Source organism: Solanum pennellii, chromosome 12, assembly GCF_001406875.1.
Source record: "Solanum pennellii chromosome 12, SPENNV200".
Taxonomy (NCBI): Eukaryota; Viridiplantae; Streptophyta; class Magnoliopsida; order Solanales; family Solanaceae; genus Solanum; species Solanum pennellii.
Window position 1 is genome coordinate 11156086 of NC_028648.1, and position 13403 is coordinate 11169488.

Sequence of the window (13403 nt, forward strand, 5' to 3'; positions counted from 1 at the left end):
TAATACACAATGTTTCTTGCATTAACCCAAAATAGGCATATCGTACACCCAGTACCAAAGACAGCCTGTAAACGAAGTCCAGAGAACACATTCAAAATACTAGTGCAAAGGAATCTTCACCTCAAGAGTTATAGTATGGTCAGACACATCAACAGCTTTTGCTCTGAAGATGCTGGCAATATCCAGAACATTACGGCGTGCTGCAGCATTAACAGCAATCTTTATCAACATTAATTCTCTCTCAGCAAATGGGTGGTGAGTAAAATCCCGAACCTGAACAGATGCAACAAATCCATTCATCATTTTCTGCTCATTCACAAATAGGAATGCAAATTAAACTGTACTTTTAGATCAATAGGGTCCCTACAAGTTGCATGTATGGGGACAGCAGCATTGTGTTTAATACAGTAAAACAGCACTTGGTTCTTGGCTTGAAAAACAGTTATCTTTCTTTGGTCGGTTTTTGTTTGGACAACAAATGTTTGGATCTGATTTTTCTTTAAGAGAAATAAAAGGATTAAGGATTTTAAAAACACCCGCAGAAAATTGAATATGCATGCTTTTTAGAAAAATTGAAACAATATGTCAGAATTTGCACTTTAACCCGATGAAGTAGGTCCGATCAGGACCAAAAGATTGTTTTACGTCCCTGGAGTTAGTTACAAAACCGAGAAACAACTTCAAGCATATTCATTTTCAAAGATAGACAAATTAGTCCCTCGTTCGACATGAATGATTTGAAAATTCAAGGGACATCGCATGTTAAGGTGCATACACTGTATTTCTATATGTAATTTTCTGTTTAGCCCTGATCTACACAAAAAGAAGTAGAAGGAATAAAGGTCACCCATTTCACAGATTCTGAAATGATGCTCATTAAAAACCACACCTCATAAAAATCACTCACTGTAGTTTCAAATACTAGTAGGAGTAACGTACAATGCAAAATCTAAAGCATAAACAGGCTCTTAAAGTTATATATGTAAAATGACATACACATCAATAGTCCAATAATCCATCAACAATTCAATACTTATCTTTTAGAAGGTAACAGAACTGTGTACAAATAACCAGCACAAAAATGTGCCGGAACCAAAACGAGAGTTATATCAGAGGATCCGAAAACTAAAGACTAAGAACTCCCTACTGTTCTTACAAGAAACCTAGAATGTCGATTATTATAACTGGATCATCTATATATTCTGACTTGCACCAAAACAAAATTGAAGAATACATTTCATTTTGAATCTTTGCAAGGGGTTGCTTGTATCTTCAATGACTCTGAGTTCTTTTTCTTCCATATTGTCCATCAAATTGTTGTTGGGGAAATTTCCCATCTGTCTTTCTTTTGTGTTGCATTTTACCCTCTTTTTTCATTTCGTCAAGACTTTAAATGTTTTCCTAGAATTGCCCAACTGATACCTCTTGAGGTTGATAAACAAATTCCATAACTGGCTGGTCATTTTGCAATGTAGAAACAGATGGTTAATTGTCTCTGCATTTTTTCCACATAAATAGCATCTCTACCAAAGTTGGAATCCTCTTATGTTTGGTTTATCCCGGAGAGAGAACAACTTCCCAAACCAACCAAGTGAAAACTGACACTTGGTACGATAGCTTTACTTTCCATGTAAGTTCCCAAAGCAAATAACTGAGTTGTGATCCCTCTGATTCATGTATTTCTATGCAGAGCTCAACACGTAATACCCTTTATTATGACTTCTCCATTTGAGAGTGTCTTGCCTTCCTGCAGTCCCTTGCACTGTTCCAAGGTGCTAAAAAGGTTTGATAATCTGTTCATTTCTAAAACATGCATCATCCTTATAAAAGTAAGGTTCCACCCTTGTGTGGACCATACTTCATCCAGTGTAGACCCTGTCGTCAAGTTATATTTGTCAGGATATAGCTGTTTGAGGCTTCCAATACCCAGCCAATCATCCTCCCAGAAAAATATTCTTCCTTCACATTGAAGTCAGCTTTTCTCAGAAAACATAGCCACAGGTTTCTTATGGATCTCCAGAGACTGGTATCATAAGGGTTATTCACCCCTCTTGTCTTCCAGAAAGCCACTTTCATATAATTTGACAGTGCTTTGTGAAATTTCGTCCATCTAAGCCATTTGCTTCCAATCCCCATCTTAAGCAATATTCCCAACAAAAGACTTTCAGTTGACATGGTCATAGACTTTCCCAATGTATAACTTGCACATGATGCCTGGTTTCCCTTCCTTCTTTCTGAAGTCTGTACTTCATAAGCAGTCAGTACACCGAAGGTAATTTTGCCTTCCCTTTATGAATCTACCAATTTATACATAACTTTCTAAGTCTTTCAGTGAAGATCTTGGAGATCAACTTGTAAATACCTCTAAGGTCCCTCATATGTCAAGTTCTATTCCTTTTTAGGAATCAAAGCCACATAAGTGGCATTGGAACTTTTTTCAAACACCTCTTGAGAGTGAAAATTCTACACAGTTGCCATTAAATCTGTGTTTATTACTCTCCAACATTTGATTAAAAAGAACCATAGTATATCCATCTGGTTTAGGAGTTTTATCTGTTACACATAACTTAAGACATTCCAGGTTTCCTTCTCCTCAATAGGCTTCTGTAATTCTTCCTCTGTAGTGACTGAAGGGCAACTGTTCATGTTACAACATGGTCTCCATCTGCAGTGTCAAGAGTATAACTTCTCACAAAATGTAATGATCTCCCTTTTGATATCAGTTGTCTCCACAATAGTCTCCCCCTCCACCACCAACAGGTCAATATAGTTGTTCCTCATATGAACATTGACTATCCTTTGGAGGAACTTCGTATTTCTATGCCATTGCTTTGGCTGCGGTTTCTGGATCTTTGCTTCCAAGTTATTTCTTCATCTTTAGCATAATCTTCAAATTCCATAGCAGGTCTGCTTTTCTGGTAACTCTTCCTCATTCAAGCATCTTTCTTGCTGTATTAATCCAGTTCTGTAATTTGGTTCAGAATCAAAATTTTCCCCATCTCCAACTTCATACATGTGCTTGAGCTCCATTCTTTCAATTTGTCTTTCACAGCTTTAAGTTTAGTGGCTAAGATATAACTTGGCCTTTCTTCTATAACAAAAGATGTCCACCAAAATGTCTCTATCACTAAAAAGTTCAGTTTCCAACCACCAATTTTCGAACTGAAAGTAAGATTTGGTGTTCTCCCCTATGGAGCATCTCTTGTATTGCTGAACATATCATTCCATTCTACAGAAGAAGAAGAACCAATCAATAGGGAAGATGTTTCCAAACTAGTTTCCTGGTCCATATATAGATTCCCCTACCAGTTAAAGATCAAACATCTCTCGTCTTCAATAAAGTTATAGAATCCATTCATGTACCTAGTCCTTCTGCTACAATTCCTCTTTCCAGAAGTGGATCTAACAATATTGAAATCATCACCTATCACCCAAGGCCTTGTAAAATGTGAATAAGCCCCTTGTAGCACCAATCTCCCACCAAACTTCTTGGCCTTCACTGTTACAATTTGGAGCATAAACCCCTGTCATATGCCATTTGAAGTCCTCAATTTTATCTAAAATTGCATGTCAAGATTATAGGACCCATTGCCTTCCTATATCTTGCTGTCCCACATCATTAGAGTGCCTCACCTAGTTCCACTAACCTCTAATTGTTCATACTTCACTCCCATATTTCCCACGTTGTTTAATTGTTCCCAAATATTTTTCTAGTTTTGTTTCCAGAAAGCAGGAGACATTTGCTTTCCATTTAAGGATCAAACTATTAACCATTCTCTTTGCCCTGAGAATTGAGATTTAACCCCCTCAGGTTCCAAGATATTATTTTGACAATCATTATTTCCCAATTAAATCCTCCTTCCCCGGTTCCTTACCACTATGCTTTTGGAGTTCCATATCAATGCCCAAACCTTTCAATTCCTGTAGGTCTTTTATTAATGGAGTTGCCGTAAACCACAGGCTCTGACTCCTGTTTACTTGCTTGCTATCAATATTCATGAAGAGGGCCAAAGCACCTGTTTAGAAACCATGAGTATCAATCCCAAAATGCTTGCTCAATTTAATAACATTCTGACAAACTCACTAAGATTCATCCACCTCCCCATCTATCTCCTCGACTTGAGACTAATATTTAAAGGTTCAGCATCCTCGATAGACCATATAGCTGTCTCAAAGATTCAACTAATTGCACATCTTCTTTGTTTCTTTTACTATCAGTTTGTGTTCCTACTGCCTTTCATGTTTGTCATGGCATTTTCACAATCGTCCCCAGCTTCTTGGTTCGTCAACTCAATTATTTTTGAAACTGATGCTATTTAGTTGTTTGAGTCATCACATCTCCAGAACTGCTTTTGTAAAAACCAAAGTTTGGACTGTATGGATCACTAAGGAAGCTAGAAGTCCTTATGGGGTAGGTCTATGGAAAATAATCAGGAGCCAGTGGCCTAAAGTATGGGGAAATTCAAGAATTTGAAATAGGAAAAGAAAGGAGGATATCATTCTGGAATGATTTGTGGGCTGGTTAATACCCCTTGAAACAGTTGTACCCTGTGATGTATAATCTGAACCAACAGGAGGAGGCAGCAATAACAGATGTCAGCGACAGCCAAGGACGGAATCTCTCTTTCAGGAGAATGTTGAATAGTTCATTGAAGCAGGCCAAAAACCTTAACACAAATGAAGACTGTTAGAATAGGAATAAGTACTTCTTACTTAGAATAGGAATTAGAATAGGAATAAGAATAGGAATTCTAGCTTGGAAAAGGTTTCCAATGTAGTGTCTATAAATAGGGTCTTCAGGTAACAATTTAGATACGCAATTCAATAATATTTTTTCAATATTTCTCACATGGTATCAGAGCAATTGTGAGAAAAAAAAATTTTAAAAAATAATATTTTCCGGTAACCTAGTTGCTGTCCGGATAATTATTATTTTCCGTCACTGTTTTCATAAAATTGACACCACCACTAGCTGCGGAATTTCCCGGCGAGCAAAGCCCAATCATCCCCAGTGCTACATGCGCCGCCGGTAGGATTTTTGCCAGTGAACTGTCAGACCCACGCGCCGGCGCGTGTGACTTTTTTCGGCCAATTTTTTCGACAATATTTTTTCTATCTGAGTCGCCTCTTCATTCTGAGGCTGACTATGTAATTTTTTTCCGATTCCGACCAGATTCGATCGCCGGAATTAGGGTTCCGGCTATTTTCAAGCTGTTTACGGCAATTTTTTTGAGATTTGAATTTTCCGACGATCAGATCTCAATAATAAAGATTTTTTTGTTGTTCCCGCAACAAATTTAGCATAATATCTTTTGGATGTGATGTTTTTGGTTCTAATAATATAGGGATTGGAAATTCTAGCCCTATAATCACTTCAGAACTTCTATTGGGAAGTTCAAACTATTTATCTTGGGCTTTATCAGTTGAATTGTGGTGCAAGGGTCAAGGTGGATCACTTAATGAACAAGACTTATGTGGTAGATGTAAAGGCAAAGCTAGTGAGAAAGATGCAAAAGTCAAAGCACATTGGGAGAAAGTAGATGCTCAATTATGTAGTCTCCTATGGCATTCGATTGATTCCAAATTGATGCCCTTGTTTTGCCCATTCCAAACGTGTTATACAGTTTGGGAAAAGGTGCGTGCTTTATACACTAATGACATCTCTCGATTCTATGATGTGATATCTCGATTGACCAACTTAAAGAAACAAGAATGTCTACTTACTTGGGACAGATACAGGCAGTCATGGAGGAATTCGACACGTTGATGCCAGTAACTACGGATGTGGAAAAACAACAAGAACATAGACAAACATTGTTTCTAGTTCTTACTCTTGCTGGACTTCCTCCTGATAATGATTCTGTGCATAATGAAATTTTTACTAGCCCTACAGTTCCTCCAATCGATGAATCATTCTCTCGCCTCCTTCGTCTTGCGGCACATCCTAGTCGCAAAGTCGTTTCATCACCCATTGTTGACTCCTCTATTCTCGCATCTCAAAACTTTGAAAAGCTTACATATCAGTCTACGGAGAATCGGCGAGGGGGAGGACATTTTGGGAAACCTCGATCCAAGTGTAGTCATTGTCATAAGTCTGGACACACTCGTGACATATGTCATATTTTACATGGTCCACCATCCAATTATGATCCTCTTGTTCTAAAGGAATATAATGAGTTCCTTCGAAATCGCGCAAGTAATCAGTCATCTCCACCAGTAGCATATGGTGCTCAACCTAATCAACCATCCAATAATGCTCATATTGCTCAGATAGAATGATGAGTTCCTTCAGTCTCGTGCAAATAAGCAAACGTCTCCACAAGTAGTTTCGGTTGCACAACCTGATGTGTCTGTCACGGGTAATTCTTTTGCTTGTGTCGCAATTGAGTACTGTTGGAACATGGGTCATGGGACTCTGGGCTTCTGATCATATTTCTGGTAATAAATCACTTCTATCTGATATTGTTTATTCGCAATCTCTTCCAGCTATTACTTTAGCCAATAGGATCCAAACAAAACCAAAAGGGGTTGGAAAAGCCAAACCCCTATCTTCTGTCACCCTAGACTCTGTTCTTTATGTTCCTGGTTCTCCTTTTAATCTAGCATCTGTTAGTCGTTTGACGAAATCCCTACATTGTAGCATAACTTTTTTCGATGATTTTTTTCTCATACAGGACCGCAACGGGACAGATGATTGGAACAGGGCATGAATCACAAGGCCTTTACTATCTTACTTCTTCAAATTCCTTGACATCATGCTCCGTTACAGATTCCCCAGATCTAATACACAAACGTCTGGGACATTCGAGTCTATCCAAACTGCAAAGATGGTGCCTAGTTTGTCTAGTTTATCTACATTAGATTGTGAGTCGTGTCAACTTGGGAAACACACTCATGCTACGTTTTCTCGTAGTACTGAGGGTCGTTCAGAGTCTATTTTTTCATTAGTTCATTCTGATATTTGGGGTCCTAGTAGAGTCAGTTCCACCTTAGATTTCGTTATTTTGTTAGTTTCATTGATGATTATTCAAGATATACTTGGTTTTTTTAATGAAAGATTGTTCTGAGTTATTTTCTATTTTCAGAAGTTTCTTTGCTGAAATACAAATCAGTTTGGTGTTTCTATTCATACTTTCCGTAGTGATAATGCCTAAGAAAACTTATCATCCCAATTTCAGCAATTTATGTCTGACCATGGAATCATTCACCAAACATCTTGTCCATACACTCCTCAACAAAATGGTGTCGCAGAAAGAAAGAAAGAATAGGCATCTCATAGAAACTGCTCACACTCTCCTTATTGAATCCCATGTTCCGCTGCGTTTTTGGGGCGATGCAGTCCTTTCAGCTTGTTATTTAATTAACAGAATGCCCTCTTCGTCTATTCAGAATCAAGTTCCACATTCCATATTGTTTCCTCAGTCACATCTCTATCCTATTCCCCCTTGTGTCTTTGGGAGCACATGCTTTGTTCATGATTTAGCCCCAAGGAAAGATAAATTAGCTCCTCGTGCCCTCAAATGTGTCTTTCCTGGTTACTCTAGAGTTCAAAAAGGATATCGTTGTTATTCACATGATCTTCATCGATACGTTATGTCCGCTAACGTTACATTTTTTGAGTCTCGGCCTTACTATACATCTTATGATCATACTGATGTCTCTATGGTCTTGCCCATACCTTAAGTTTTACCTGTGCCAACCTTTGAGGGATCTACAATTACGTCGACATCTCCAGTTGCAATGCCACCACTACTAACTTATCATCGCCGTCCACGTCCAATCTTAGTCCCAGATGATTCATGTCATGCGCCAGACCCTGCTCCTACTGCGGACTTGCCTCTACCTAGCCCACCGCTTGCACTTCAAAAAGGTATATGATCTACTCGAAATACTAACCCGCATTATACCTTCTTAAGTTATCATTGTCTATCATCACCACATTATGCCTTTGGGTCGTCTTTGTCCTCTGTTTCCATTCCTAAGACTACAGGAAGCACTTTCTCATTCTGGATGGAGGCAGGCTATGGTTGATGAGATGTCTGCTTTACATAAGAGTGGTACTTGGGAGCTTGTCTCCCTTCCTGCAGGTAAATCTACTATTGATTGTTGTTGGGTTTATGCAGTCAAAATTGGTCCAGATGGTCAGGTTGATCGACTTAAGGCTCGCCTTATCGCCAAAGGGTATACTCAGATATTTGGACAAGATTATAGTGACACTTTCGCTCCTGTGGCTAAAATAGCATATGTTCGTCTTTCTCTATCTATGGCTGCCGTTCGTCATTAGCATATGCGGCCCCTTAAAGTTGTCCGCATATTTCATTTAGACACCTCAACTAAGGCTAGTACCTATTGAACACTTAAATCTTAACAAATCTATACCTATTTAACACAAAATGATAATTAATAAAAGCACAAACATGCGTGCATCTCAAACGCATATACATGAAAAATAGACCAATACAATATTGACACGTGGCAATTGAATAAAAAAAATTATAAACTCTATTCAAATAATTCCAAAAGAATTTTTAGAAAACAAAATATAATGTTAAAGTTGACCCACCCCCACCCTACCCCACTCCACCCTCCACCCAACTTATTTCTTCTTCTTTTTTCCGGCGAATGTATTTTCTTTGTTACTACGCCTCAGCCACCAGTAAACATTGCCTCAACCCTTCTTCTTCTCCGTCGGATCTTGCTTTCCTTTCTATTGGGTTGCTGCACTTCAACCACATGTAAATCATTCCCTTTCTCGAATTTTATCACTTTCATCGGTGTCGATATTATATCATTGATCCATATCTAAGTTAACCCCTCATTCACCTATCATTCTAATAGCGTTAATTATGATTTAAAAACTTTCGCCTATTGTCTAATAATCATTTATTACACTTACAAAAAAAAAATCAGCCTCGTTGAAATATTTTTTTCAACGAAAATAATAAATTTTCGTCGGATTATTTGGAAAAAAAAAGAAATCAATATCATAAAAAAATTGGAGAATTGGAGAGGTTAAGAGAGAAAGGTGGAGGGGGTGGGTGTTGGTAAAGAATGAATAGTTGCAGGGAAGATGGGGGAGAAGACAGAAATGTTCCTTTGTTTTTTTAATTAATTAATTATTCTTAGTATTTAATAATTAGGGTGTAAGTTGAAAAGAAAAAGAAAAAATATATTTTTAAATTCCTTCACGCGCTTTAAGAGTGTGAAATACACTATTTTTGACATGTCAGTTTTTTGTGTCTAATAGGAATCACTTTTGAATATGTAAGGTGTTCAATAGGTACTAGCCTTAGTTGAGGTGTTTAAATGAAATATGCGGACAACTTTAAGGGGCCGTAGATAACTTTAGCCAAGAATGCTTTTTTGCATGGTGATCTTGAGGAAGAAGTCTATATGGAGCAACCACCTGGTTTTGTTGCTCAGGGGAGTCTAGTAGCCTTGTATGTCGATTGCGTAGGTCACTTTATGGTCTGAAACAATCTCCTCGAGCTTGATTTGGGAAGTTCAGCACAGTAATTCAGGAGTTTGACATGACTCGTAGTGGAGCTGATCACTTTGTGTTTTATCGACATTTTGCACCAGGTCGATGTATCTATTTGATTGTTTATGTTGATGATATTATCACCGGTAATGATCAAGATGGTATCACCGATTTAAAGCAACATCTTTTTAAGCACTTTCAAACTGAAGACCTTGGCAGATTGAAGTATTTTCTAGGTATTGAGGTTGCTCAATCTAGATCAGGCATTGTTATCTCTCAACGCAAGTATGCCTTAGAAATTCTTGAGGAGACAGGAATGATGGGATGTAGACCTATTGACACACCGATGGATCCGAATGTTAAACTTCTTCCGAAACAGGGGGAGCCACTTAGTAATCCTGAAAGGCATAGACGACTTGTTGGAAAGTTGAACTATCTCACAGTGACTAGACCAGACATCTCTTTTCCCGTGAGTGTTGTAAGTCAGTTTATGACTTCCCCTTGTGATAGTCATTGGGGAAGCAGTTGTTCGTATTCTTCGATATATAAAGTCAGCCCCCGGCAAAGGACCACCTTTGAGGATCAAGGTCATGAGCATATCATTGGATATACAGACGCTGATTAGGCAGGATCACCCTCTGACAAACGTTCGACATCCGAATATTGTGTTTTAGTTGGAGGTAATTTGGTGTCGTGGAAGAGTAAGAAACAAAATGTGGTTGCTCGATCTAGTGCAAAATCAGAATATCAAGCAATGGCCGACAACAACTTGTGAGTTAGTTTGGCTCAAACAGTTACTGGGAGAACTCAAATGTAGCAAAATTGATCAAATGGAACTTGTGTGTGATAATCAAGTGGCTCTTCATATCACATCAAATTCAGTGTTTCATGAAAGGACTAAGCACATTGAGATTGACTGTTACTTTGTCAGAGAAAAGATACTCTGAGGAGATATTGTTACAAAATTTGTGAAGTCAAATGATCAGTTTGCGGATATGTTCACCAAGTCTCTCACACGTTCTCGTATTAATTACATTTGTAACAAGCTAGGTGCATATGATTTGTATACACCAGCTTGAGGGGAAGTGTTAGAATAGGAATAAGTATTTCTTACTTAGAAAAGGAATTATAATAGGAATAAGAATAGGAATTATAGTTGGAAAAGGTTTCCAATTTAGTGTTTATATTCTATAAATAGGGTCTTCATGTAACAATTTAGATACACAATTCAATAATATTTTCTCCAATATTTCTCACAAAGACGGGCTACAATGGTTGAGGGCCGAAAATGGGAAATTCACAGTAAAATCAGCGTACAGAGACCTTGATAGGCCAGTTGCAATGCTCTTACCATGGCCTGGAAGATGATATGGAAAATTAAAATACCTCACAAGGTGGCTTGTTTCACCTGGTTTGTAGCCACGCAAGCAGTACTAACTCGGGACAATCTAATGAAAAGGGGAAGGCAATCATGTTCCATGTGTTTTTTTCTGAAAGAAAAACTGAGTTAACAAACCATCTCTTCATCCATTGGAGAGTGACAGAGAAACTTTGTCAAGTGTTTTTTAACTTGAGGGTTTGGTTCATGCCAAGGCATACATCATAAGCCTAACAGGCTGGAATAGAGAAGGAAATATGTCAGGCAACAAGGAGAGATAAAAGATAGTCTCTGGTTGCATCTGGTGGACAATATGGAAGGAAAGGAACCAGAGACGTTTTGAAAACAAGAGCATCCCTTTCCCGAGCTTGAAATTGAATTGCCTTGTAAACTTTTATTTTTGGTGTAACTATGTCCTCCCTAGAAAGGTGGAGGACATTGCTCACTTTTTAGATGGTTTGTGAGGGGTATAGGTGATAGATATATTTGGTTTTGCTGTAATTACTACTGAAATACAGAATTGGTGTATTTTGTCTAAAATGTTAACTTCCTCAAAAAAAAATCTCCATCAGCATTGAGTCCATTTTATTGTGGCTAACTATATTTTAATGACCTTGTTTGAGTAGCTGGGCTTAAGTAAGTAAACTGGGTTTGTTTGTAATAATATCAATTCATTTCGTTCTTTATTCATTATTATCTGGTGGACTAATCCAGAGCCAGACTCTAACAGAAGTGGGGGGGCCTCAAAAGCCAGGTACCTCTGTTCATGTATTAGGTTTCTATTTGAAATTTGACACTTGTTTTGAATCGCAATTTTTAAATTACAGTCGTTTTCCTTTCTCTCTTTCATATAGGGCCTTACTGTCAATTCTTCCTTTGTCACCACTGCTTCATCTCCACCGGCAAACACCTCGGTGATTCACACCAGAGAGGTATAATAAAGGTAAGACCTTTATCTACTGTCTTCACCTCCTTTTGGAACTCCTCTACATCTCCTTGAGTTTCTGTTCTCTCTCATTTTAGATGGTTTTTACTGTCTTCACCTCCTTTGGAACTCCTCTACATCTCCTTGAGTTTCTATACTCACTCATTTTACATGGTTTTAATGAGGTATCCTCATCTGTTTCCAGCCATCCTCTACAGTGATTACCGCTGGCTTTGAAGATTTTTTACGTCCATAGATGGAGTGGAAGACCCATAGCTCTAATAAATGTTCGTTGACTAAATAAGCAGCAGCCGACAGTCATCACCATTCAGATGAATCTTCACCCGCTTCCACTACCACTCCCCCTACAAGATGTGTTCCACCATATATTTATTTGGAAACTCAAACTGAAAACAACAGCCACCCATCTCATACATGTTGTTTACCACCAAAGACATTCTTTCAAGTACTTTTTGACAAGGGAAACCCGCAGCCACTACCCTTTGGATGCGCACAGGGTAAAACCCCCGCTCCTATGCAATAGCTCACAACCACATAGGACTGGTAACCCGCACTAGGCAAGCCCGGTGCGACAAGCTCGACCCAGAAGGCAAACACTTTGCTTTTACTGACAAGGGGTTTCGAAGTTGAGACCTCCAACATGGAAGTCCCAAGCCCAAACCACTGGGCCACCCCGAAGTAGACATTCTTTCAAGTACTAGCAAACCACTTTCAGATATCTGCTAGCATTGGTTTATCCTTCAAATATTTGCTTAAGCTGCCCACCACACACCTTTCAAGAAATCCATTCACAAGATCCTCAGCTCCTCCAGATATGTTGCGCGTGTTGATTTGAGCTTCAGCAGATTCCTTTGTCGGCCATTTACTAGCTCTGACCAAATCTGCATAAAGAATCTTTCGCTAATAAAGGCCCCTTCGTATTGTTTTATGAAGTTCTCATTCTTAAATGCAATGCCACTCTACCCTGCATTGAACGTAACCTCTGGAATAATAATAACCTATCTATTTTCTCCTTGTCCAGTCAATATTATGTTCCCTCAGCAACAGAAGCTTAACTGTTTCTCACTTAGCTTCCATCTTCTAATGTGTGGACCAGAATCCTTTGATGCCACCAGTACAACGAAAACCAGTCACTCCATGGTCCTACTGAAAGTAGTTCTACGCATCAAATATCAACTTCAGCTCTGGGAATGAGACTGGTAAGATCACATGATTTAAAACCTACAGCAAAAATACATCATATTTTTACCCATATTAGGCTACTACTGCTTTAGATAAATCACTAATAAATGATTAGTAGAAAACTACTAAAACTTCCGGAAACTTTCGGAGATCGCTGGAGAAAAGGAAAATTCCTCCTGACCTCCAGAAACTTGCCTGAGAGAATTTCTCGCTTGAATTTCAAACACCTACAGTATCCCCAAAATTGCATTTTCATGCAGAAGTAAATAAAAGAACTTTTTAAAAGCAATTGGGAGATACCAAGAGTTTCTGATCTCTTTGGTAAACTCGAAGATTTCTCAGGCCTAAAGGAGGAGGAGGATTCTCTCACTTGGATAGGCGGCACCAAGTCTGTTTTCTCTGTCAAAACAGCTTAC

The 13403-nt window shown here is 38.5% G+C and overlaps 1 protein-coding gene across 1 annotated transcript in view; it reads right to left on the reverse strand.

Annotated features, from left to right (window-relative positions):
• The window catches only part of LOC107007566 (acetolactate synthase small subunit 1, chloroplastic-like), a 28874-nt gene that overhangs the window by 1991 nt on the left and 13480 nt on the right, over positions 1-13403 (reverse strand). Inside the window, exon 10 of the mRNA XM_015206239.2 lies at positions 121-273. Coding sequence (XP_015061725.1) covers positions 121-273 — 153 coding nt within the window. The remainder of the gene's footprint in view (positions 1-120; positions 274-13403) is intronic.